The sequence below is a fragment of the Nerophis lumbriciformis genome, linkage group LG25 (assembly GCF_033978685.3).
Source record: "Nerophis lumbriciformis linkage group LG25, RoL_Nlum_v2.1, whole genome shotgun sequence".
Classification (NCBI taxonomy): Eukaryota; Metazoa; Chordata; class Actinopteri; order Syngnathiformes; family Syngnathidae; genus Nerophis; species Nerophis lumbriciformis.
The window spans coordinates 33,578,099-33,602,767 of record NC_084572.2 but is presented as its reverse complement, the minus strand read 5'-3'; the positions used below and the strand labels follow the sequence as shown (position 1 = coordinate 33,602,767).

At 34.0% G+C, this 24,669-nt stretch overlaps 2 protein-coding genes across 3 annotated transcripts in view; both read right to left on the bottom strand.

The window, feature by feature from the left end:
- Positions 1 to 2,891: 2,891 nt before the first annotated feature.
- Positions 2,892 to 5,195, bottom strand: uts2r4 (urotensin-2 receptor 4). The gene is made up of 4 exons (XM_061984462.2): positions 4,302 to 5,195; positions 3,918 to 4,152; positions 3,637 to 3,870; positions 2,892 to 2,929 (listed from the first exon to the last, which is right to left on the bottom strand). The coding sequence occupies exons 1-4, from the start codon at positions 5,193 to 5,195 to the stop codon at positions 2,892 to 2,894; spliced, it is 1,401 nt and encodes a 466-aa protein (XP_061840446.1).
- A 1,688-nt stretch (positions 5,196 to 6,883) lies between these two features.
- The window catches only part of LOC133622045 (arf-GAP with dual PH domain-containing protein 1), a 31,358-nt gene continuing 13,572 nt past the window's right edge, over positions 6,884 to 24,669 (bottom strand). Inside the window, exons 3-13 of one of the 2 annotated variants that reach the window (XM_061984584.1) lie at positions 18,855 to 19,134; positions 17,882 to 18,012; positions 15,920 to 16,011; positions 13,537 to 13,619; positions 13,335 to 13,447; positions 11,896 to 12,042; positions 11,717 to 11,800; positions 11,588 to 11,650; positions 10,506 to 10,577; positions 9,178 to 9,406; positions 6,884 to 7,533 (exon numbers count right to left, since the gene is read on the bottom strand). In XM_061984584.1, coding sequence (XP_061840568.1) covers positions 7,505 to 7,533; positions 9,178 to 9,406; positions 10,506 to 10,577; positions 11,588 to 11,650; positions 11,717 to 11,800; positions 11,896 to 12,042; positions 13,335 to 13,447; positions 13,537 to 13,619; positions 15,920 to 16,011; positions 17,882 to 18,012; positions 18,855 to 19,134 — 1,323 coding nt within the window. In that variant the 3' untranslated portion in view covers positions 6,884 to 7,504. The remainder of the gene's footprint in view (positions 7,534 to 9,177; positions 9,407 to 10,505; positions 10,578 to 11,587; positions 11,651 to 11,716; positions 11,801 to 11,895; positions 12,043 to 13,334; positions 13,448 to 13,536; positions 13,620 to 15,919; positions 16,012 to 17,881; positions 18,013 to 18,854; positions 19,135 to 24,669) is intronic. The other variant, XM_061984585.1, reaches the window with a different exon arrangement.

The following is a 24,669-nucleotide window of genomic DNA, read 5'->3' as shown; positions in this document are numbered from 1 at the left end:
AGTATACACCTTAGAGTCATATATATTTGGCACTTGAAACATGCTCACTGTTAAAATGATGTTAGCATGTTAGCTTGTTTAGATATTTTTGCAGGTATACATTCCAGAGTCATATATTTTGGAACCCTACGCATGTTTACTGTCAAAATTTTAATGTTAGCATCTTAGATATTTTTCGCTAAACCCCTCAGCGTCGTATATTTTGGATGTTGTCAGCATTCTCATCTTTTTTGCACATAAAAACCTCAGAGTCATACATTTTGGCACTTAGCACATGCTAACTGCTAGAATGCTATTATTGACATATTAGCTTTTTAGCAATTTTTGCAGGTATACACCTATCTTGGCTCACGTTAGCATTATTTTGTATTAAGTATACACCTTAGAGTCATATATATTTGGCACTTGAAACATGCTCACTGTTAAAATGATGTTAGCATTTTAGCTTATTTAGCTATTTTTTGCATATATACACATCAGAGTAATACATTTTGGCACTTCAAATTAAATAAAGTATGTTTGCTGCTAGCATGCTAACATTAGAATGTTTACATGAGCATGCTAGTTTTTTTTTAGCTAATTTTGCAGGTATACACATCAAAGTCATATTTGGGTATTTGACGCATGCTTAGGGTTAGAATGCTAATGTTAGCACATTAGCGGTTATAGCTAATTTTACAGGTATACAACTTAGTCATATATTTAAATACTTGATGCATGCTTAAGGTTAGAATGCAAATGTTAGCATGTTAGCTTTTTTTTTTTTTAGCAATTTTTCGGTACACACCTCAGCATCATATATTTTGGATAAGGTTAGAATTCTCAGCTATTTTTGCATATATACACCTCAGAGTCATCCATTTTGGCACTTAACACATTTTAACTGCTAGCATGCTAACGTTAAAATGTAATAATTTTTGGCTAATTTTATAGGTATACACCTCAAAATAACATACTTCGGTACTGTTAGAATGCTAATGTGAGGTTTTTCAGCTGTTTTTAGCTGTATACACCTTAGAGTCATATATTTTAACATTTGATACATGTTAACTGTTAGCATGCTAACATTAAAATAGCATGCTAACTTTTTTTTGCTAATTCTACACTTATACACCTTAGAATCATTTTTTTCATTGATTTTTAAAATAGCTTTTTAATGTTGTGCATGCTCTTTTTGTAAAAAAAATAATCTATATTTTAATTGTGTGAAAAACACCAAGTATGCAGTATTTTCAAAAATACTGGAACACTATAAATGAGATAATTACAGCATTTAATAGGTTGCTAACTGATTTTTTAATGCATTATTATTTGGGAACAATGGGAGTTTTTTCCCCCCAAAAAAATCCTGTTCTAAGTTCTAAGTGTATTAAAGAGAAATACGAGTGCGACGTGATGACCAGAGCCAATTAGCAGGAGGACGTCAAAGTACGAGCAGATGAGGAATGTCGCAAGGCGGCAAGAACATTCCCAAGAAGCTAAACTGGAACTCCAAGGAAAACTTAGAAAGTTCACACGCATCTTTTTTGCTATTTGAAAAAATATTCAAAATGACATTTTTAATGTAAATATAGCCATACAATATTTTATTTATTTTTACAGAATTTTAGTTTTGTACATTAATATTTTTTACATTGCAAATAAATAAAAAAGTCAGTAGATTTTTCAGTAAAGTAAAATAAAATATTAAAATTGTACCGTAAAAAACACTATTTTGTTTATATATATATATATATATATATATATATATATATATATATGTATATATATATATATATATATAAATATATATATATATATATATATATATATATATATATATATATACATACATACACACATATATATATATATATATATACATATATATACTGTATATTTATATATATATATATATATATATATATATATATATATATATATATATATATATATATATATATATATATATATATATATATGTTTTTAATATTTATATATATTTCACAGTTTTTTTTAAACTGTAAAAACAAGAACGAGCAAAGTTTTACGATTAAAAAAAAAATTGCGGCTTAATCGCCAAAAAAAGGCATCATAATAATAACAATGGTATTAAATTCTGTGTAAAAAAAACACAAACTTTTACATTAAAATCCTTTAAAAAAATTTTTTTTTACCATAATTTGTTTTTACATTTTAAATTAAACAAAAAAAATGATTTTTTTACTTTTACAGTAAAATTCTGATGATTTTTTAAATATATTTTTATTTTACCATAATTGTTTTGTTTTTTTTTTACATATAATTAGTTTAAATTAAAAAAAACGAGACTATTTCACTTTTACAGTAAAATTCTGATTTTTTTTTTTTTACCATAATAATTTTATATACCTAATTATTTTAAATAAAAAAACGGGACTATTTTACTTTTACTGTAAAATTCTGATATATATTTCTTTAACATAACTGTTTTTTACACATAATTATTTTAAATAAAAAAAAACAGGACTATTTTACTTTTACAGTAAAATTCAAATGTTTTAATTATTACATTTTTTTTTACCATGATTGGTTTATACACATTATTATTTTAAATTAAAAAAGGGGCTATTTTACTTTTACAGTAAAATTCTAGAAACTGAGCAGCCAGTAATTTAATGTTTAAAAAAAAAAAAAGTTTAACATTGCCATCACATGGTTGTACTGCCCAACGATAAAACAATCAAAATCCACAACCCCCTCCCCACCCCAAAAGAATATATATAAAAAGAATGTTGCTAACAATCTGGTGCCATATCGTCACTTTGATGAAAATGTTATAAACTGGTTATTAATTATTTTTGTATAATTTTTATTAAAGCTTAGATTAGAGGGAGATACTGACCACATGCTTGCCAAATAGAGAGTTCATGTTATGGCTTGATCATGCCAAAAAGTGAGCCTGCACTTCCTGAAGGAAAGAGCGTGTAACAAGAGTTTATTAAGTGTTCACGATGTGTTTATTAACGTGTTTACTAACATGTTTATTAACATGTTTATTAACGTGTCCACATCCAGGTGTGACTACAGACTAAGAAAAATAGAAAGCAAATGAACAATAATCAGTCCAGACCAAGGATGGGTACGGTGCTCAACAGCACTAATAGCTGAATGTGTTATGTTGCGCCCTACAAAGTGTGTGCACTGTAAATGTTGTGCCTTTTACACGCCAGCTGTTTGATTGTGACGTGCATCTTCGTTGGAGTTTTCACCACCACATTTGGAGGTGTCGAAATTGCCATGTAAAATCGCTAATGCTAATAGTAGCCTGTCTATGGCAAAGCCAATGTGAATTAACATCAAGCTAGTGCATTTTGGAAGAGTAGAGCCTTACTTTACGTTTGAACGTTTTGTCGGTGTTGAAAACTGCAACGTTACGTTCGAGGGTGTTTGTCCGAGTTGCTTACGTTAGCGGCGTGACGTCACGGGCGACAAATAGGGCACCGCTTGGTTTTACGCGAGTCGGTACCCGATAGTACGGACAGAATTCGGTTGCTGCCTGTAAAAGTACCAGATTCGGTACCCATCCCTAGTCGAGACTTCCACCTGGACTACGAGTCCTAAGGGGTGGGGCTACAGGGGAAAGGGGTTCTGTCCTGCTCGAAGCGGTCGACTGACCCTTCTGGGCCAGGTAGTCCTTGTAGTTGCGGGTGAGGAGCGTGTAGAGGAAAGGGTTGACGTAGCTGTTGTCGTACGTGAGGCAGGTGACCAAGAAGTTGACGTAGTTGTGGGTGGACGAAGACAGAGCCTTGAGGGACTCCGCCGAGAAGAGCTGGGCCAGCTGCCAGGCCCAGAAAGGCAGGAAACAGGTCCAGTAGGCCACCGATAGTACGGACAGAATTCTGTCGCTGCCTGTAAAAGTACCAGGTTCGGTACCCATCCCTAATCGAGACTTCCACCTGGACTACGAGTCCTCGGGGGAGGTATTCCAGGGGAAAGGGGTTCTGTCCGGCTCGAAGCGGTCGACTGGCCCTTCTGGGCCAGGTAGTCCTTGTAGTTCCTGGTGAGGAGCATGTAGAGGAACGGGTTGACATAGCTGTTGCCGTACGTGAGGCAGGTGACCAAGAAGTTGACGTAGTTGTGGGTGGACGAGGACAGAGCCTTGAGGGACTCCGCCGAGAAGAGCTGGGCCAGCTGCCGGGCCCAGAAAGGCAGGAAACAGGTCCAGTAGGCCACCGATAGTACAGACAGAATTTAGTCGCTGCCTGTAAAAGTACCGGATTCGGTATCCATCCCTAGTCGAGACTTCCACCTGGACTACGAGTCCTTGGGGGCGGAGCTACAGGGGAAAGGGGTTCTATCCTGCTCGAAGTGGTCGACTGGCCCTTCTGGGCCAGGTAGTCCTTGTAGTTGCGGGTGAGGAGTGTGTAGAGGAAAGGGTTGACGCAGCTGTTGCCGTACGTGAGGCAGGTGACAAAGAAGTTGACGTAGTTGTGGGTGGACGAGGACAGAGCCTTGAGGGACTCCGCCGAGAAGAGCTGGGCCAGCTGCCAGGCCCAGAAAGGCAGGAAACAGGCCCAGTAGGCCACCACGATGCTGAAGATCATGACCACCACCCGCTGCTTGAGTCCTCGCCTCCTGGCCGAGCCGGCGCTGCCCGCCAGTCGGGCCTGCGCCGCCCAGTAGCGCCTGGCGAGGCCGGCGTAGAGTCCGCCGATGACCAGCCCGGGGATGAGGACGCTGGTCAGGAAGAGGGCGGTGACGTAGGCTTTGAAGGCCTCCAAGGTCCAGGTGGGGAAGCACATGCGCTTGACGACTCCGGCCGGCGACGGCTTGCCCTCGCGGAGTCGGATCATCACCATCATGGGGAGCGTGAGTGCGAAGGCGGTGGCCCAGATGGCGGCGGCCGCCAGCTTGCGTCGGCGTGGCGTGGAGTTGCGGGCGCCGAAGGGCCGGGCCACGGCGCGGTAGCGCTCCAGGCTCATGGCCACCAGGATGAAGACGCTGGCGTGCATGGTAAGGAGGTCCAGGCTCAGCAGGACCCGGCAGCCCGCCTCGCCGAAGAGCCAGTCGTGGGCGAAGTAGGTGCAGACCACGAAGGGGATGGTGGAGAGGTAGAGCAGGTCGGCCAGCGCCAGGTTGGCCACGTACACGTACACCGAGCCGGTGCGGCGCAGCGCCGCCGACCGCGTGACCACCAGCGTGTACGCGTTGCCCGCCACGCCCAGCAGCCACATGACCAGCAGGGCGGCGCCCAGCAGGGACGTCACCCACAGGCCGCCGCTCCCTGACGACCCCCCGACCACGGAGGCGTTGCTGACATTCATGGCGGGGCCAAAGGCGGAAGGTCAACGGCGCTCCGAAGAAGAAGAAGAAAAATAATTCTTGATGTGAGACCGACTAGTCCAGACCCGCCACAGACCTCCGGGACCAACATGTCCCGAGAGGACCGCCGACTGACGCCTCCATCACGGATCCTCCCCCCCCCCTTCCACAGCCCAGCAGCAATCCCCACGCTTTGGCCCCGCCCCCTTCTTTCCCGCCACCGTCTTTCCTCAGCAGGGTGCCAAAGCAGAACCCACCAAAGAACAAAGTCCACACCCAGGTGACGTTTGGGACACCCAGGAGTGACTTTGGAGGACTTGGTCCTCCTTGCAAATACGCATTAAATATTCATAGTACACACATTATGTAATATACACTTTATCTACCTATTAAACATATATACATATTATTTGTAAATAAATATTAAATAAAATATAAATATATAAATAATATTCACATATTATATGTAAAGTATGCATTAAATATTCATAGTACAAACATTATATAATATACACATTATCTACCTATTAAACATACACTCATAAAGTACATAATATGCACATATTATATGCAAAGTATGCATTAAATATTCATAGTACACACATTAGGTAATATACACTTTATCTACCTTTTAAACATATATTCATATTATATGTAAATAAATATTAAAAAATATATAAATAATATTCACACATATGTAAAGTATGCATTAAATATTCATAGTACACTCATTATATAATATACACTTTATCTACCTATTAAACATACACTCATAGTGTACATAATATGTACATATTATATGTAAAGTATGCATTAAATATTCATAATACACACATTATATAATATACACTTTATCAACATATACAACAGACACACATAGGTGAATATTGTGTACACTATTATATGTAAAGTATGCATTAAATATTCATAGTACACACATTATATAATATACACTTTATCAACATATACAACAGACACACATAGGTGAATATTGTGTACACTATTATATGTAAAGTATGCATTAAATATTCATAGTACACACATTATATAATATACACTATATATATATGTATACAATATACACACATAGTGTACACAATATCAAATATTATATGTAAAGTATGCATTAAATATTCATAGTACACACATTGTATAATATACACCTTATCTACCTATTAAACACACTCAGTGTACATAATATTCACATTTAATATGTAAAGTATGCATTAATATTCATAATACACACACATCACATAATATACACTTTATCTACGTATACAACATAGACACACAGGTGAATATTGTGTACACTATTATATGTAAAGTATGCACGAAATATTCATAGTACACACATTATATAATATACACGTTATCTACCTATTAAACATACACTTATAGTGTGCACAATATTCACATATTATATGTAAAGTATGCATTAAATATTCATAGTACACAAATCACCTAAGGTAATCATTTTAACTATTTTAAACATCATTTATTGCAATATTATTTATATAATTTAAAAAAAACACTTTAATTAATAATGCACTTTTTATTTGGCATCAAATCCCAAAGTGCTGCATTTAAAAAAATAAAAACAAATAAAAGAGAGAAACATTGGATAAAAACATCACAAGATTTAGAGATTAAACTAGTATTCCACGTATAATTGTATGAGTATTTATAAAATAAATGTAAATATATAAAGCATGTAAAATGAATCAAATGAAGAAATATATGTTTTGTTTTGTTCTGTCAAAGCTCCACTTCATCTGGACATATTTGGAAGAGTCAGAAAGACATCAAACTAGTTTATTATGATTGTGGGGGTGAGACAAAGAAAAGGTAGGAGGAACACGTCAAAAAGTGTGAAAATGGCACCATACAAATACAGAAAGGTGAAATGTAGAGTAAAAAAAAAGTTATAGAGTGCACTAAAAGTAGCCACACGGGAGCGCTGTTGGACAGTTGAAAGTCCTACTCTTCAGTCATGACAAACACGACCTCTGACCTCATAAAAAAGGTCCACGTTAAAGGACACGGTGGAATAAAAAAATGTTGATGTTTGTGTTACATTTTGAAATAAAATAACCGGAGAGGTCTTGGGTGAATCATGTGACTTAAAAAGGTATCTGGAGTCTGGACTCGTACCTTAAAGTCCTCCTTTGTGGACGCTGATGTCAGTTTAGGGACAGAAGAGGCAGAGGGGCTCCTGGTGGTCTCAATGTCTGTGTTTGAACATGGCCTCCACTGGCACACACACACACACACAATACAACTTTTATTGTCATGTGCACAACATCACAGCAATATCATTATATATATATATATATATATATATATATATATATATATATATATATATATATATATATACTATATTCACATCACATACATTGAAACTAAATACTAAAGACCTAAATGTTTCATAAAAAAATGTATATATGGTTTTTATTATATATATGTACGACCCCAAAAGGGAGAGTGTATATATAATATATATATATATACACATATATATATATTTTTAATTTATTTTTATTTTATTTGTTTTGTAACTATTCATATATATATATATATATATATATATATATATATATATACTGTACATACATACATACATATTTAATGTATATGTATGCATAAATACAATGTAATTATATAATAATACTAATAGAAATGATAATATTTATATATAAATAAAATAGTTTAAAAAAAAAGTTTAAAAAAAATAAAATATATATAATAGTTGTATATATATATATATATATAATTAAAATAAATAAATAAATAAATACATAAATATTTATTTATTTATTTTAATTTTAATTATGACACAAAAAACATTTATATATATATATATATATATATATATATATTTTTTTTTTTAAATTTAATTATTATACATACGTATTTTTTTTAAATGTATTATTTTATTTGTTTTGTATTTATATATATATATATATTAGATGTATTATATATACACATACACACACACATATATATATATATATATATATGTATACACACATGTATAAAGACATATATATATATATATATATATATATACATATATATGTATGTATATATACACACACACACACACATGTATACAGACATATACATATATATATATATATACACACACATCCCCTTTTTTATACAAACACACACACATATATATACATACACATATAAACATATATATATATACATATATATATATATATATAAATAAAAATGTATGTACGTATGTATATATATATATATATATATATACACACTGTATATGAATATATTTTTTTAAAATATGTAAAAAAAAACTGTCAAAGAAAAAAAGGTATGTTACTAAAACGATTATTACTTATTCATCATTTATTTTAGCCTTTGTCTGCCTGCTAGCTTCATTAAGGTTTTTACATTTTATCACAAATATTTCTTAATATCACTAATATGTACTTAGCTTTAGTAGCAGAGCAAAATTATGAAATTAATTCTAACCTAAAATTCACGTTGGTTTTTACACCGAAATTACCGTAAATGGAAAATCGGTCACACTTTTTTTTAACGGTAAAATTCCGGCTTTTTACTGTAAAATATACAGCCGTTTGTAGAGTGCATTACCCTAAATAGCAAAAAAGGTGACTCACAGGGTCGTAATCATGTTTTTTATGCTCTAGTTATGAAAATATTCCATTTCTAAATAAGTCATCTTACTTTGGGGAAATTTCAGTTCCCAGGGTCTAATTTTACTTAGGAAGGTATACCCCTTGTAATGCTCATTACTGCCCCCACTGGACGGGAGTGGAACTGCACTTCATAGCCTGGCCATTTTAATGCTAAATGTTGATGTTGAGGAAGGTGAACGTGTGCAAAGATGGCGGCGGGTCTTACTGGTGTACTCCTGGGGGGACATCTGGGCGCTGATGACGTCGTTGAAGTGCTTGAGCCAGTCCTGCTGCTCCGCCTCCGTCTCGCACGTGAACAGGAAGCAGCGCTCGGGCGTCTCCATGGTGATGCCGTGCTGCCAGGCGCCGTTGCAGTAAGTGCCGGCGGGAAGGCCGGCCGCCGCGCTGTAGTTGTCCTTGCTGCCCAGGAACACCTCGCCTTTGGCGAAGGCGTCCTGTGCGGAGACACGGTTAGCATGACTGTGCCTGGACGCCATCTTTATCGTCTGTGTGAGCTAAATATGTAACATTTGTATGTGTAAATATAACTGCTGACTTAGCATCAGTACCGACCACTCATCATACTTCAAATGCGGATACTGCTGGCTTTAATACATCAGGGGGTTGCCTACAGCCACAAATGTTAATGCCAATGTCTTTTGACCTGGCGCTAATTAGAAACCCTGGTCATTAATTCAACAGGTGTTAATTGTACCACTTACTGTTGGTTAAAAGATAGAACAAATTACAATAGAATTTAAAAAGTAAAGCATAAAACAAAATAGAATGAAATTAGATTAAAAAAAGTAAAAGCAATAAATATGTAAAAAAATGTCAAAAAAAAAAAAAAAAAAAGATACACAAATAAAAGCAAAATAAATGAATAAAAGAGAAGTAAAATAAATAAAAAGTAGAATAAAATAAATAAATACATACATGCATGTGTAAAAAATACAAATTAATAACATAAATGAATACAAATTAAAAATAGAGAAATAAAATAAACAATACAATAAATAAATTAAATAAATTATAAAACAAAATGAAATACAATTAAAAAACAATGCTGAAGAAAGATATTAAAAAAAGAAAATTAATTAGATTAAAAATAATAATTAAAAAAAATTAAAAATTAAAAAAACTATAAAATAAATAAAATAAACCATAACACAAAATGGGGGGAAAAAAGTGGTGAAAAAATTTTGTAAAAAAGTGAAAATGAATGGGAGAAACAAATAAAACTTCAATAAAAAATAAGATTTATAAAATGAACAATCAAATAAATACACAAAATAAACATTAAAATTAAATAAATTAACAATAATGAATAAAAATGTGTTAAAAATTTAAGATAAACAAAATAAAAAAAATATTATTGAATTAAAGAGAAACACGATGATAAAAAAAAGTCATATCAAATTAATAAGATAATAAAATATAAACAAATAAAACCAAAAACAGGTAAAGAAAAGAAAAAGAAAATTAAATAAATGGTGACAAGTGTGAGAGTGTTAGTGCTTTTGATGTGTGTGTGTGTGTGTATAACTGTCCTACCAGAGGGTCTTTGTAGTACATGAGTTTTCTCTGGTCCAAAGTGAACCATCGCTTCTTGAAGCCTTCTGTTTGCTACACAAAAATACAAAAGACACATTCAGACCCACAAAAGACAGACACACACGCATGCACGCACACAGACACACACACACGATTGAGACCAACAACAAAAGCAGCATTGTGTTTGTATTCCTTCCTGTTGGACCTGTTGTTGGTCATGTGACCACACTGTCTGGGTCACTTCTAGCTGCCAATCAAAACTCAACATCATCATCGTCATAAAAGCTCTTTTTGTGTTGGATCTCTTTTAAATGGTGTACCTAATGATGAGTCCAGTCCCTCTTGCCTGCTTATAAAAGTATCTTGCTGAAAAACTATTGACAATGTGAAAAATGTGTCATTTTCATAAAGTCAACGACATTTAATCCGAACTCCTCACAGAACAACTTTCTCTTCCCTCGCACGTTTATTACATCTTTTATTTCACACCTGGACGGCCAACATGTTCATCAAACGCTCGCTATCAAAGAGCAGGAAGCTTTTTGTGTGCAATGTTTGATGCTCTTGTGCGCCAGCCAGTCCTTTTTTAGGTCCACTGCACCACTGGCATCATGGATGGCATTATAAAGACTTAATTATCCCCTAATAAATACATTATTTTACCATCAAAGATCCTCTATATTTGCTGTTTTTGATGACCTAACGCATTAAAAAAACCTCTCATAATCGAGTCAAAGATTCTCTAAATGTCAAAGAAGTGCTTTGCTGTTTTTGAGGATCGCTTACAAAAAAACACTAATCAATGATCCTCTCGAAATGAGTGGATTGCTCTGCTGTTTTAAAGTAAGTATTTAAAAAAATGTTAGCCTAAGATGAAAGATATGACAGAAGTGCTTAGCTGTTTTTAAGGACCTACCGCGAAAATATGTTAGTCAAAGATTCTCTAAATGTGAAAGAAGCGCACTGCTGTTTTTAAAGATTTACTGCAAAAAAACAACAACATGGAACATGTTGCTAAAACGTGCGTCAAAGATTCTCTATAGTGCGAGGATTGTGTTCCACTGCAGAGGACAAAGACCTACCCTAGGGCCGGTCTTCTCCATGTATCCCTCCTTCAGGAAGTTGCGTGTGAGTTTGGGCACCAGCTGAGACACAAAAAGACACAAAGTGACGTCCCCACAGAAAAGCTCCAGAAGAGTTTTTGTGCTGACCTCAGCGTCGCTGGCTCCAGGGAAGGCCACCTTCAAGTAGTGGAGCTGAACCGCCCGTATGGAGTTGAACCAGTCCACGATGTCCTGGAGGAGGGAGGTGAGAAGGTCAAGAGTTACCGTGATGAATGTAAGGAGCACGGCGGTGACGCCCCTCCTGCTCCCCCCCCCCCCAGGCGGACCTTGCCGTTGTCGTGGTAGAGGAAGATGTTGCGGGTGCTGTAGTCTTTGAGGTACGTGATCTGCATGCCGTTGTGGTGTCCGATCTTCTCGGGCTGGAAGGTGGCGTTGATGGAGTCCACCTTGATCACCGCTTTGGGTTCCTTGGCCTGAAGGGGGGCGCACCGCAACATCACTTCTTCTTACATTTGAAAGGCAGTTAAACATGTTCGCGTGTGCATTAAAAACCTTTATGATGGCCACAGTTTGACCCTGGAACAGATTATTTACACAGTTCCTTTACATTCCTGTAGACATTTTTTGTGAATTTGAATTATTTGTTTGATTTGAAAGAATGGTCAAATGTTCTTGAACTGAAGATGATATTACTACCACACTAATGTTAACTTTGACAAAAGTTGTAATGCCTGGAAGTTGTCATTCGACCTTACAACATTTCACATTTCAGAAACTTTTTTTATCCCATTGTTTAAAATGTATTTTATTAAAAAAAAAATCATTAAATTTAATTTTATATGATCAGATTTGTATTTATTTAGATATATATTTATTAATTACATTATTTAATTCAACTTTAATTTCATTATTTAATTCAACTTTAATTTCATTATACTTTTTTATTTATAAGAACATACATTTATTAAATGTATTTCTTTTATTTATATTTTTTTTATTATAAATTTTTTATATATAATTTAATTAAGTATTCTTTATTTTTAAAGTATTGTCATTTGTATGTCTTTTTTTTCTATATACTTAATTTATTTAATTATGTATTTATTTTTATACATTACATTTATTTTATTTAATGTATATATTTTATTTTTTAAATAATTTGATTGCATTATATATATATATATATATATATATATACATATATATATATATATATATGTATATATATATATAGTTTTTTGTAATTAATTGTATTTAACTTAATATTATTATTGATATGTATTTTTTTCAGCAACCTCAAAAACATAAAACACTTTATTCCAGGATATTTTATTCATTTATTGAACTTTTATACATAACATTATTTATTGGATTTGTTTTGTATTTATTTATTCATTTTATTGCATTTAAAAAAAAAAAAAAAAAATATATATATATATATATATATATATACATACATAATTTCATTTGTGTTTATTAACTTTCAATTATTATCACTTATATTTCATCCATATCTATTTTTTTTTTGCAGGGACCTAAAAGACATAAAACACTTTATTCCAGGATGTTTTAGAAGGTCGTCTTTGACATTTACACAAACGTTTGCAGTAAAATCTGATTTGTTTTAATGGATTGAAAAGAAATGTTCAAACATTTAATTTTAGTGCGCCAAAAGATATAAAGACAGCATTTACTGCTGTGATTGTTTTTTTCACGGATAATTTGTTTCAACACAGTGTGTGCGTGTGTGTGTGTGCGTGCGTACGTCATATTTGGTGAAGTATTTGAGCGTTCCCTCCACCGCTGAGAGGACGAACCGCCTGCTGAGAAACTGCCCGTTGTCCCGCCCCCTTTTCATCAAGGCACCGTCTCGAGTATCTACAGGAGCAAAGGTCAGAGTGTGTAGTGTGTGTGTGTGTGTGTGTGTGTGTGTGTGTGTGTGTGTGTGTGTGGGGGTGTTATCGTGCCTTGCTCATATGTAAACTTCCATTCAGGATCGGTGAATTCCTTGCGCTCGTACTTGGCTCGTATCCACTGCTCTTTGAGCACCCTGAACACACGCAAACACGCCTTGTAACACATTGGAGTTGAGTTAAAAGTTAAAGTAGCACACACACTTACTAGCATGATAGGTTTTGCATCAAACCATGTCTTTGTTCATAAATTCAACCAAAATTCATCGAACTGAAGCAAATAAAATTGAACAAAATTACTCCAAAATGAAGTAGAAATAAATAAAAAAATGTAAACAAAACAAAACTCATCTTTACCAAAGCAAAATTAACTAAATATAAACTTCATCAAATAAATGTATTCAAGTAAAAAACAAAACAAAACCAAACTGATTCAAAATAACGAAAACTAAAATAATCTTTAGATAAAATTAAATTGAAATATAGTAAAATAAAGTTAATAAACCAATTAAAGCCACAGCAAACTATACTTGTCAAACTGAAACAAAACAGATCAAGCTAAAACAAATACAATTATTAGAAAATAAAATAAACCAAAGCAAACAGAAATAAACACAATGAAACCAAAAATAAAGTAAAACACTCACTAAATAAACTAGACCAAACTCGTCTAAAGAAAACTAAAATTGACTAAACAACGTGAATCTAAATGAATTGATTGGTCATTAGGAACAAAAATAAATCAAACTAAATCAAACTAAATAAACACAATTAAACCAAAGGTAAAAAACGAACTCATGTAAAACAAACAAAAATAGCCACACAAATAAAACGTAACAAAATCAAAATTAACACAAAACTAAACAAAAATAAACCAAAATAAATCCAATTAAATCTGATTAAACCAAACTAAACTAAATTTGACCAAAATAAACTAAACTCAATTAAATTAAACCAAAATAAACGAAATATTTCTGATTAAACCAAACTAGACTAAATTTGACCAAAATAAACTAAACTAAATTAAATGAAATCAAAATAAACTAAACAAATCTGACTAAACCAAAATAAACTAAACTATATTAATTTCAACCAAAATAAAATCAACTCAATTAAATTAAACCAAAATAAACTAAAATAAAATAAAATCTACGGAAATAAACTAACTTAATTCAGTTAAACCAAAATAAACTAAACAAAGCTGATTAAATCAAAATAAACTGAACTAAAGTTGACCAAAGTAAACAAAACTAAATTAACCAACATAAACTAAACAAAACTGATTAAACCAAAATAAAATAAACAAATCTGACTAAACCAAAATAAACTAAACTATATTATTTTAAACCAAAATAAAGTAAACTAAATTCAACCAAAATAAACTAAATTCAACCAAAATAAACTAAAATAGACTAAAATTGAGTGAAATAAACTAAACTAAATTAAACCAAAATAAACTAAACAAATCTGATTAAACCAAAATAAACTGAACTAAAGTTGACCAAAGTAAACTAAACTAAATTAAATGAAACCAACATAAACTAAATAAATCTGATTAAACCTAAATAAACTACACTAAATGTGACCAAAATCAACTAAACAAACCTAAATAAACTAAACACATCAGATTAAACCAAAATAAACTAAATTTGACCAAAATAAACCAAACTAGATTCAATTAAACCAAAATGAACTAAACAAATCTTACTAAACCGACATAAACTAAACTACATTAATTTAAACCAAAATAAACTCAACTCAACTAAATTCTACCAGAATAAACTAAACTAAATTAAATAAAACCAAAATAAACCAAACCCATCTGATTAAACCAAAATAAACTAAACTAAATTTGACCGAAATAAACTAAACTAAATCAAATTAAACCAAAATAAACTAAACAAATCTGATTAAACCACAATAAACTGAATTTGACCAAGATAAACAAAACTAAAATAAACCAAAATAAACAAAACTAAATTAAACCAAAATAAACTAAACAAATCTGACTAAACCAAAATTAACTATACTACATTAATTTAAACCCAAATAAACTCAACTCAACTAAATTCTACCAGAATAAACTATACTAAATTGAATCAAACCAAAATAAACTAAACAAATGTGATTAAAATAAAATAAAATAAACTACATTTTACTGAAATAAACTAAATTAAATTGAATTAAACCAAAATAAACTAAAGAAATCTGATTAAACCAAAATAAACTGAATTTGACCAAAATAAACAAAACTAAATTAAACCAAAATAAACTAAACAAATCTGACTAGACCAAAATAAAATAAACTACATTAATTTAAACCAAAATAAACTAAACTGACCAAAATTAAACCAAAATAAAGTAAACAAAATTCAACACAATGAAATTAAAGGTAAAAAAGGTCAACCAAATCGAGACATAAAGAAATCAAACTCACTGGCAGTCTCTATGAGAAGGTTTGTAGTAATAAACGGGGACAGCCGCCTCGTATTTTTTCTTCATCAGCTCGTTACCGTGATCTGCCATGAACTGACAACAACAACAACAAACATCAGCAATTATATTTTTCACGTACCGTCAACTCCGGACTAAGAGCCGCTACTCTTTTCCTACGCTTTGAACCCCTCGGCTTATAAAGCGGTCGCCGCTAATTTATGGATTTGCCTTCGCTGACGGCCATAATGCAAACCATTTTCCAAAAAGAACACAGAGACCGTAAAAAAGGTGAGTTATTGTTTGTGCTACGGCGCCCTCTTCTGGACCAGTGGGGGTGAATGCATACAGTGTTTCCTGCTGTTTAAAGTTTTGAACCGCAAGTAGAAGTACCGTCCCATAAGTTTTACAATATAACTAAAACTATTCTTACTTACTAAAGCGTCCCATGTGTGATGTCTGTAAGAGTGTTTTCATGTAATAGTAATGTAATCAAGCTAGCGTCGTTAGCATTAGCTGATATGCTAACACGTATACGAGTTGCTGTGTTAGTATTATTAACTTACAATGGCGTTCTTTTTGTATTGTTTCAATAAATTCACCAAAATATCACCGTGGAGTTATTGAGTCTGTTTAGTGGGTCCATGACGATGACTTCTGTTTTGTTTGATCAGCCGTTTTACTGCCTTGTTACAGACACTAACTATTTATGCTAGCATTTTTGGTAAATGTATTTGTATAACCCTAAAAAAAAATCATGGCTTTTGATACACTGTGTCATGTTAGTATGTTAACGTCTTAAGCTAGCATTTTAGCACATTTTGATCATTTAAACCAAAAATGTATGGGTTTCGAAGACATACCTCCATCTTGCAAGTGTATTAACGGTTCTCATTAACAAGCTATCGTTAGCATGCTAACAGTTTATGTTAACATTTTTGGTAAATGTATTCGTATATGGCGTTTCTACTCGTACGGAATCTTCATTCATCACTCCCAGCCGCGTTTGTAAGTTTTACAATAGAACTAAAACAATTCTTACTTATAAGAATTGTTTTATTTATGTTATACATTTTAATTTATTTATTGTTTTTAAACTCCCTCCTCAACGACACCTGGAGTCGAACTTTTGCATGCATGCAGAACGGCCCCAGTCTATGAACATTACATCATCACGCCTTCACCACCGCTTGATTCCCTTTCGGGGTGATGGACGGCTGGCAGCGCTTCATAACAGCAGTTGACCTCCAGGGCCCCAACTCCCCCCACCCTCTGTTGCGAGTTGTCGTGATTAAATGTAACATGTTTATATGAGCATGGCATGGAGGTTTTTTCCCACTCCAGACTAGGCCCCCTTAGGAGCCCAGTCTAGATTGTATTTTTTTACTCATCTTCTTCCCCAGCGTTTTACCTTTTTCTTATCTTTTACGGGGCGCCTTTGGCGACCCATCAGCGTTCCTGTTCTGTAACCCTGTACACTGTTTGTTTGTCTAATCTTGCTGAAAACATAGTTTCGTTGTACTTGTGCAATGACAATAAAGTCCTATCCTATCCTATCCTAAACTGCCCATGTGTGATGACTGCAGGAGTGTTCCCGTGCTATCGTAATGTAAACAAGCTAGCGTCATTAGCATTAGCTAATATGCTAACACGTATACGAGTTGCCGTGTTAGTATTATTAACTTGCAACGGCATTCTTTTTGTACTGTTTCAGTAAATTCACCAAAAACGTCACCGTGGAGTTATTGAGTCTGTTTAGTTGATTGGAGAGCTAGCTTGCGCAGCTAGTGGGTCCATGACGACGACTTCTGTTTTGTTTGATCGGCCGTTTTACTGCCTTGTTACAGGCACCGTTGGGAAACAAGCAAACATTTACAAATAACTAATTTCTGCGGCTTATAGTCCGGCGCGGCTTATAAAATACGCTAGCTTCCGTCGCTACGTTCCCTACCGTCGCCTGCCTCACCTGCACCTCGTGGTCCTCCCAGCGGGACAGACTCAGCGACTTCACCTTGCTGACTTCGGGGATGTTGCGGTGGATCCCCGAGCACGCCAGACAGATGAAGACGCCCAGCGAGGTGGAACTCCAGTCCGGGTCTGTGCAAAAGGGAACAGGAACAACAGTTGTTGACTTTTCAACCGTCTGATAAACTTCTTTGGTGGAACTGCTTGTTTGTTTGTTTTTTTTAAATATGCTCACAAATGAAAAATGTGAGATGGCGTTTTGTCTGCAGCACTTTAAACTTTGGCAGCCTTCGCTCGTTCTTATCTTGCTAAGAAGAACGTTATCTCGGCATGCTAATGGTAGCATGCTAACATTTTATGCTACCATTTATGGTAAATGTATTCGTATAACCCAGAAAAAAAAATCACATCTTTTGATACTTGCGTCACGTAAGACACATGCTAACTTTTCCTCGTCATCATGCTAACATTAGCGTGTTAACATTTTAAGCTAGCATTTCAACACATTTTGATCGTTTAAAACAAAACAAATCATGGCTTTTGAGACACGCCTCCTCTTGCAAGTGGACTAACTTTATAACATGCTAACGTTAGCATGTTATAATGGGAACGGCCCACAGTGACACCTAGGGGACAGTGGGTTGTCTTGCACACCACAGACGCTCTAATCACAGCCATTGGAAGCTACATATAAAAGGAGGTTGCCTACAGCCACAAGTCAAATAAAAATAACTGTTTTGTCAAACTAAAATAGTGTGGCGTCCTCCACATGCCAACAAAGACAAGTGGAGCAGGCTGAGGGCGTGTGCAGCGTGTCCTGACTCGCACGGACGTCGCCACCTGAAGCCTCCACGTCGCAAAAAAAACAAAAAAACAAAAAACCCCACACACAACTCCAGTGTGTTTCTACCTGGTGGCCACAGACTGACACAGAGTTGTGTAACGGTCGGACAAGAGGGACAATGTCCACTCACCTGGCGCCCCGCAGTCTGCACAGGTGTCATTTCCTGGTCTCTGCAGGATCTCCCTGAGAGCCCTCAGAGACATGGCGGTCGGACGAAGTCTTCTTGTGAGCAGACGCCGACAAAGATGGTGTGTGTGTGTGTGTGTGTGTGTGTGTCTGTGGTGGTAGGAGGGAGCGGGTGTGAGGTGTGGGGGGGTCTCCCAAGGTGTGTCTCTTCTCTTCCCCCGCCGGAAGTACGCCTCGGTCTGGACGACAGGGATCACAAAGTCCTCATAGCGAGAGCATCCATGCTGTCTCACAGGAAACACGTATTAGTGCGTAAATGCCGAAGGTGTGTGTGTGTGTGTGTAACCTGAGACAGTGCACCGCAGACGTTGTGCAGACTTGTCTTGTTTGCCGCTTTATTGCGCAAAAGGGCCAGAGCGCATGCAGGTGCACTTGGAACTGGTCTCCAACCCCCCTGACGTTCAACAGCACGGCGCCCCAAGTACCACCATAATGACCAACATTAAAAGACGGTAACGTAGTTAATAGGCCTAGATGTTAATTAAAAACAAGGCAGAGGTTTTATTTAACTAGTACATTTCATGTTTTTGGCCACTGTAACATTACACACAATGCCCACACATCAATAATGCTACTATATATATATATATACACACACACACACATTATATATATATATATATATATATATATATATATATATATATATATATATATATCGTATATATACATATATATATACGCGCTATACTGTATACGCTTTATATATATATATATATATATATATATAAAGCGTATACAGTATAGCGTATATATATATATATATATATATATATATATATATATATATATATATATGCAACAACTAATCGATTATATCGATTATAAAAATAGTTGGCGGTTAATTTAGTCATCGATTCGTTGGATCTATGCTATGCGCATGCGCAGAGGACAATTTATTTATTAATTTTTATTTTTTTATAAACCTTTATTTATAAACTGCAACATGCACAAACAGCTGAGAAACAATCATCAAAATAAGTATGGTGCCAGTATGTTGTTGTTTTTTCAATAAAATACTGGAAAGGATAGAAATGTAGTTTGTCTCTTTTATCCGATTTTTAATCGAAGTAATAATCGACAGATTAATCGATTATCAAATTAATCGTTAGTTTAAGGAAAAAAGAAAGAAAAAAAGAAAAAAAGAAAAAGAAAAAACTGCCATCTTTTCTGTACGGTAGTTGGATTCTTTTTTTATTATCTTTATAATTTTCTGTATTGATCCGAGACTATTATTTATCTGATATGGCTTTGCCACGGTTTACTTATTTTTTTTTTTTTTTTTTTTGTGACTTTTTATTTTGTATTGTTTTGCATCTGATCAACCTCTGTGACTTTCCTTTTCTTTTTTTAAGTGTGAACGGTGGAGAGGTCCTCGAGAGGTGATCTTGGGGTCACTTCCTGAGGATCCTTGATGCCGAGGAATGCTCATCCATCTTGCTATGGTCTGGATAGCCTGCTGATCCTGAGCCAGAGCGGGATGGATGGATATATACACAATATCTGTTTTGTTTTTGTTTTTTTCTAATAATGTTTATACTGTAAACCTTGATCTGTTAAAGTTTAAGTGCACCTCTCTCTTCAAGTGTGCATGTGAGTGTGTATGAGTGGATGTGTGATTGTATGAAGGCTTTGCGTGAGCAAAGTATGACTGTTAAATGTGAAAATTCAATAAAAATATTTGCAAAAATAAATAAATAATAATAATCGTTAGTTGCAGCCCTAGTACAAAAACAAAAATGGAGCTGTTTGGCCACAATACCCAGCAATATGTTTGGAGGAGAAAAGTTTAGGTCTTTAATCCAAGGAGCAAAATTTTACCCCAGAGTCAAATAACTTGGTACGTGACGCTTCTTAACTGTTAGCATGCTAGCAAGCTAATATTAGCATGCTAACTTTTCTTTGCTGTTTTTTCACTTTTTTGTCATACACCTTACAGCCGTGTTACTTGATATGTAAGCCATGCTAACTGTTAGCATGCCATCGTTAGCACACATGCTAAATGTTACATTTTAATGTAAGCGTGCTAATGTTTTAGGCTAGCTATATAGCTCATTTTGTACAGCTACACCTAAAACCCACAGATTCAAACACTCGGCACCATCTTAAAAGCACGGCGGGTTCCGGCGACCCCCGGGCCAGAGGTCCGGGGCACAGATAGTGTCAGGTTCAAACACTGATGACATCTATTAAACAAACAAGAAGCAAGGAATTAAACAGAGACATAATTAAATTTAGCTCATTGAGGAGAAACGTCTGGGCTGTACTCTTTGTACAGTCTTCTACCACGCTCTGACGAAAGGTCGCACGCCTCCTCTTTTATTTGGACTTTCCCTGATTACATGGCAACAGCTGTTTCTAAAGGGAGGGGGGTCGTAAGCAGCCGTCGCCTTTGGTTACAAAACAGTTCAAAGAAAAGGTGCCTGGAGGGGGGGGCGGGGGGGGGGGGGTCAGGTCCTGCTTCCTCTCCGCTTTGTAGATCTCGGGTCAAGCCAAAATCTTCCCGTGGATTACAATAGATCAAAGAAACCGACACCTTCACGTCGCTTCCCATCCTACACAGTGGAGTTTTACAAGCCTTTTGATTAGTAAGATCAAAGACAGATTTTGTCTGCTCGCCGGGAACTCATTGAAACAAAGTTTTGTGATAAACCCACCTTTTTAGCACAGCTTTTATCTAAATTTCTCTGCCTTCTTGTTTTTAAATACACTGCTTTCTTATCTGTTTTATCAAGTGCTTTCATGCTTTTATTTCTATTTGTATCTATGTTTCTGTTTTATCTAGTGTTTATCTAGTGTGTGTCATGATTTCATTTCTATTTTAATTTGTGTATTATATATTCTAACTTTCTATTTTTATTTTTTATTTTTATAATACTTTGTAGCACTTTGAGATTTTAACAAATGTAAAGTTCATTATAATGTAATTCATTATTATTATTATTATTATAACTTACATACAATTATTCTGACAGATAGCAGGCCCATCAAAATTACCGTGGGAATTTTCTAGTTATTATTATTATTACTTGTGTGTTTTCTGAGGCGGTACTTACATTTAAGATGAAAAAAAAAAAAAAAAAAAATATATATATATATATATATATATATATATATATATATATATATATATATATATATATATACATACAATATACAATATATTTTAAAAAAATACAGCAAAAAACAACAGCTAGGAAAAAAAGTTTGGGTTTTAAAACAATTACAAAAGAGAAATAAGGGTTAAAATTCATATTATTATTCATATTTATGTGTCATAAATTCAATGTCAGTGATTGCATACTGTATGTGTACGTTTATTTTGCAAAATAAAGATTTATTTATGGTTATTTTTGATGTATTAGATCCCATTTTAACCATATTGTGGCATTTTACATTCATCATAGTCTAATTAAACCTTTAAGGTGGAAAAAAAGGCGTTCATAGTTCCCCAAATAAAAATGCATCACTGAAAATTTAGATGAAGTATGAATATATATTTCTGCCATTCAGTAAAATCAGGTAATTTGTGTTACTCAGTGGCCTAGTGGTTAGAGTGTCCGCCCTGAGATCGGTAGGTTGTGAGTTCAAACCCCGGCCGAGTCATACCAAAGACTATAAAAATGGGACCCATTACCTCCCTGCTTGGCACTCAGCATCAAGGGTTGGAATTGGGGGTTAAATCACCAAAATGATTCCCGGGCGCGGCCACCGCTGCTGCCCACTGCTCCCCTCACCTCCCAGGGGGTGATCAAGGGTGATGGGTCAAATGCAGAGAATAATCTCGCCACACCTAGTGTGTGTGTGACAATCATTGGTACTTTAACTTTAACTTTAAAAATCTGAATAAAAGTGATTTGTGACGTCACGCTGCAAGTTGTGCAACACTAGGTTTGTCCAACAGGGGGCAGTAGTTGACCACTGATGGTGTCAGTATGTTTCACTCAATAATATTAATACTTTGACTATTTATTCAACACTATTTTGTTCTTCTCCTTTGGAAAAAGCGGGTAAATGTTTCTCTTTATAACTTTTACAACATTTTAACTTCAGTGGTTAATTTTCATAATCAAATTTGATTCAATAGTCCTTCCACTTGTAACCTGGATCAATATATCCACTTTTCATTGATCAATACACACAATTGTCCTACTCCCACATTACTCAGACCTATGTCCTCTTCCCGCACTACTTTTTATTTTGTAATTTCAACCTTTTATCTCATATTTTTGACTTTTTATCTCATAGTCATAATTTCAAATGTCATGATTTTGACTCTTTTACCTCATAATTTTGACTTTATATTAAATATTTACGACTTTATGTGTAATTGTTTGGACTTTTTAACTCACATTTTTGACTTTTTATCTCATCAATTTGACCTTTTATCTCATTCATTCGACTATTTATCTCATTAATTGGAATTTTTTTCTCACAATTTTGACTTTTTATCTCACAATATCAACCTTTTATCTCATATTTTCAACTTTTTGATCTCATAATCATGATTTAAATGTCATGATTTTTACTTCTTTTTTTTTACCTCAATTTCGACTTTTGATCAAATATTTACCACTTTATATGTAATTATGTTTTCCTTCTAATCTCATAATTTCAACTTTTTTTCTCATGACTTTGATTTTTTATCTCATAAATTTGACTTTTTATCTCATTGATTCGACTTTTTATCTCATTAATTTTAATTTTTACCCCATATATTGGGCATTTCATCTCATAATCAAGATTCTTTTTATCTCACAATTTCAACCTTTTATCTCATATTTTTGACTTTTTATCTCATAATCATTTCAAATGTCATAATTTTGACTCTTTTACCTCATCATTTTGACTTTTTATTAAATATTTACGACTTCATATGTAATTATTTTGACTTTTCATCTCATATTTTGTACTTTTTATCTCAATGTAAATTTTTCTCATAATTTTTTACTTTTTTCTCATAATTTTGACTTTTTATCTCATAATTTACATTGTATCTTGTTTTTTGACGTTTTATCTTATATTTTCGACTTTTTAATTTCACGATCATAAAATTGTCATGATTTTGACCTTTTTACCTCATAAATTCGACTTTTGATCAAATACTTACGACTTTATATGTAATTATTTTGACTTTTTATCTCATAATTTTGACCTTTTATCTCATTGATTCGACTTTTTATCTCAATTGGGATTATTTTCTCACAATGTTGACCTTTTATCCCACAATTTTTACCTTTTATCTCATATTTTCGACTTTTTGATCTCGTAATCATGATTTAAATGTCATGATTTTGACTTCTTTTTTTTTTACCTCAATTTCGACCTATAATCAAATATTTACCAGTTGATTAGTCATTATTTTTTATCTCATAATTTCTACTTTTTTCTCATTATTTAGATTTTTTATCTCATAAATTTGACCTTTTATCTCATTGATTGGACTTTTTATCTCATTAATTTGAATTTTTAGCTCATAGTTCTAACATTTTATCTTATAATCATGATTTTTTTTCTCACAATTTCAACGTTTTATCTTGTTTTTTGACCTTTTATCTTACAATGTCTACTTTTTATCTTATATTTTCGACTTTTTAATTTCACGATCATGAAAGTGTCATGATTTTGACTTTTTATCTCATAAGTTTGACTTTTGATCAAATATTTACGACTTCATATGTAATTATTTTGACTTTTCATCTCATATTTTGTACTTTTTATCTCAATGTAAATTTTTCTCATAATTTTTTACTTTTTTC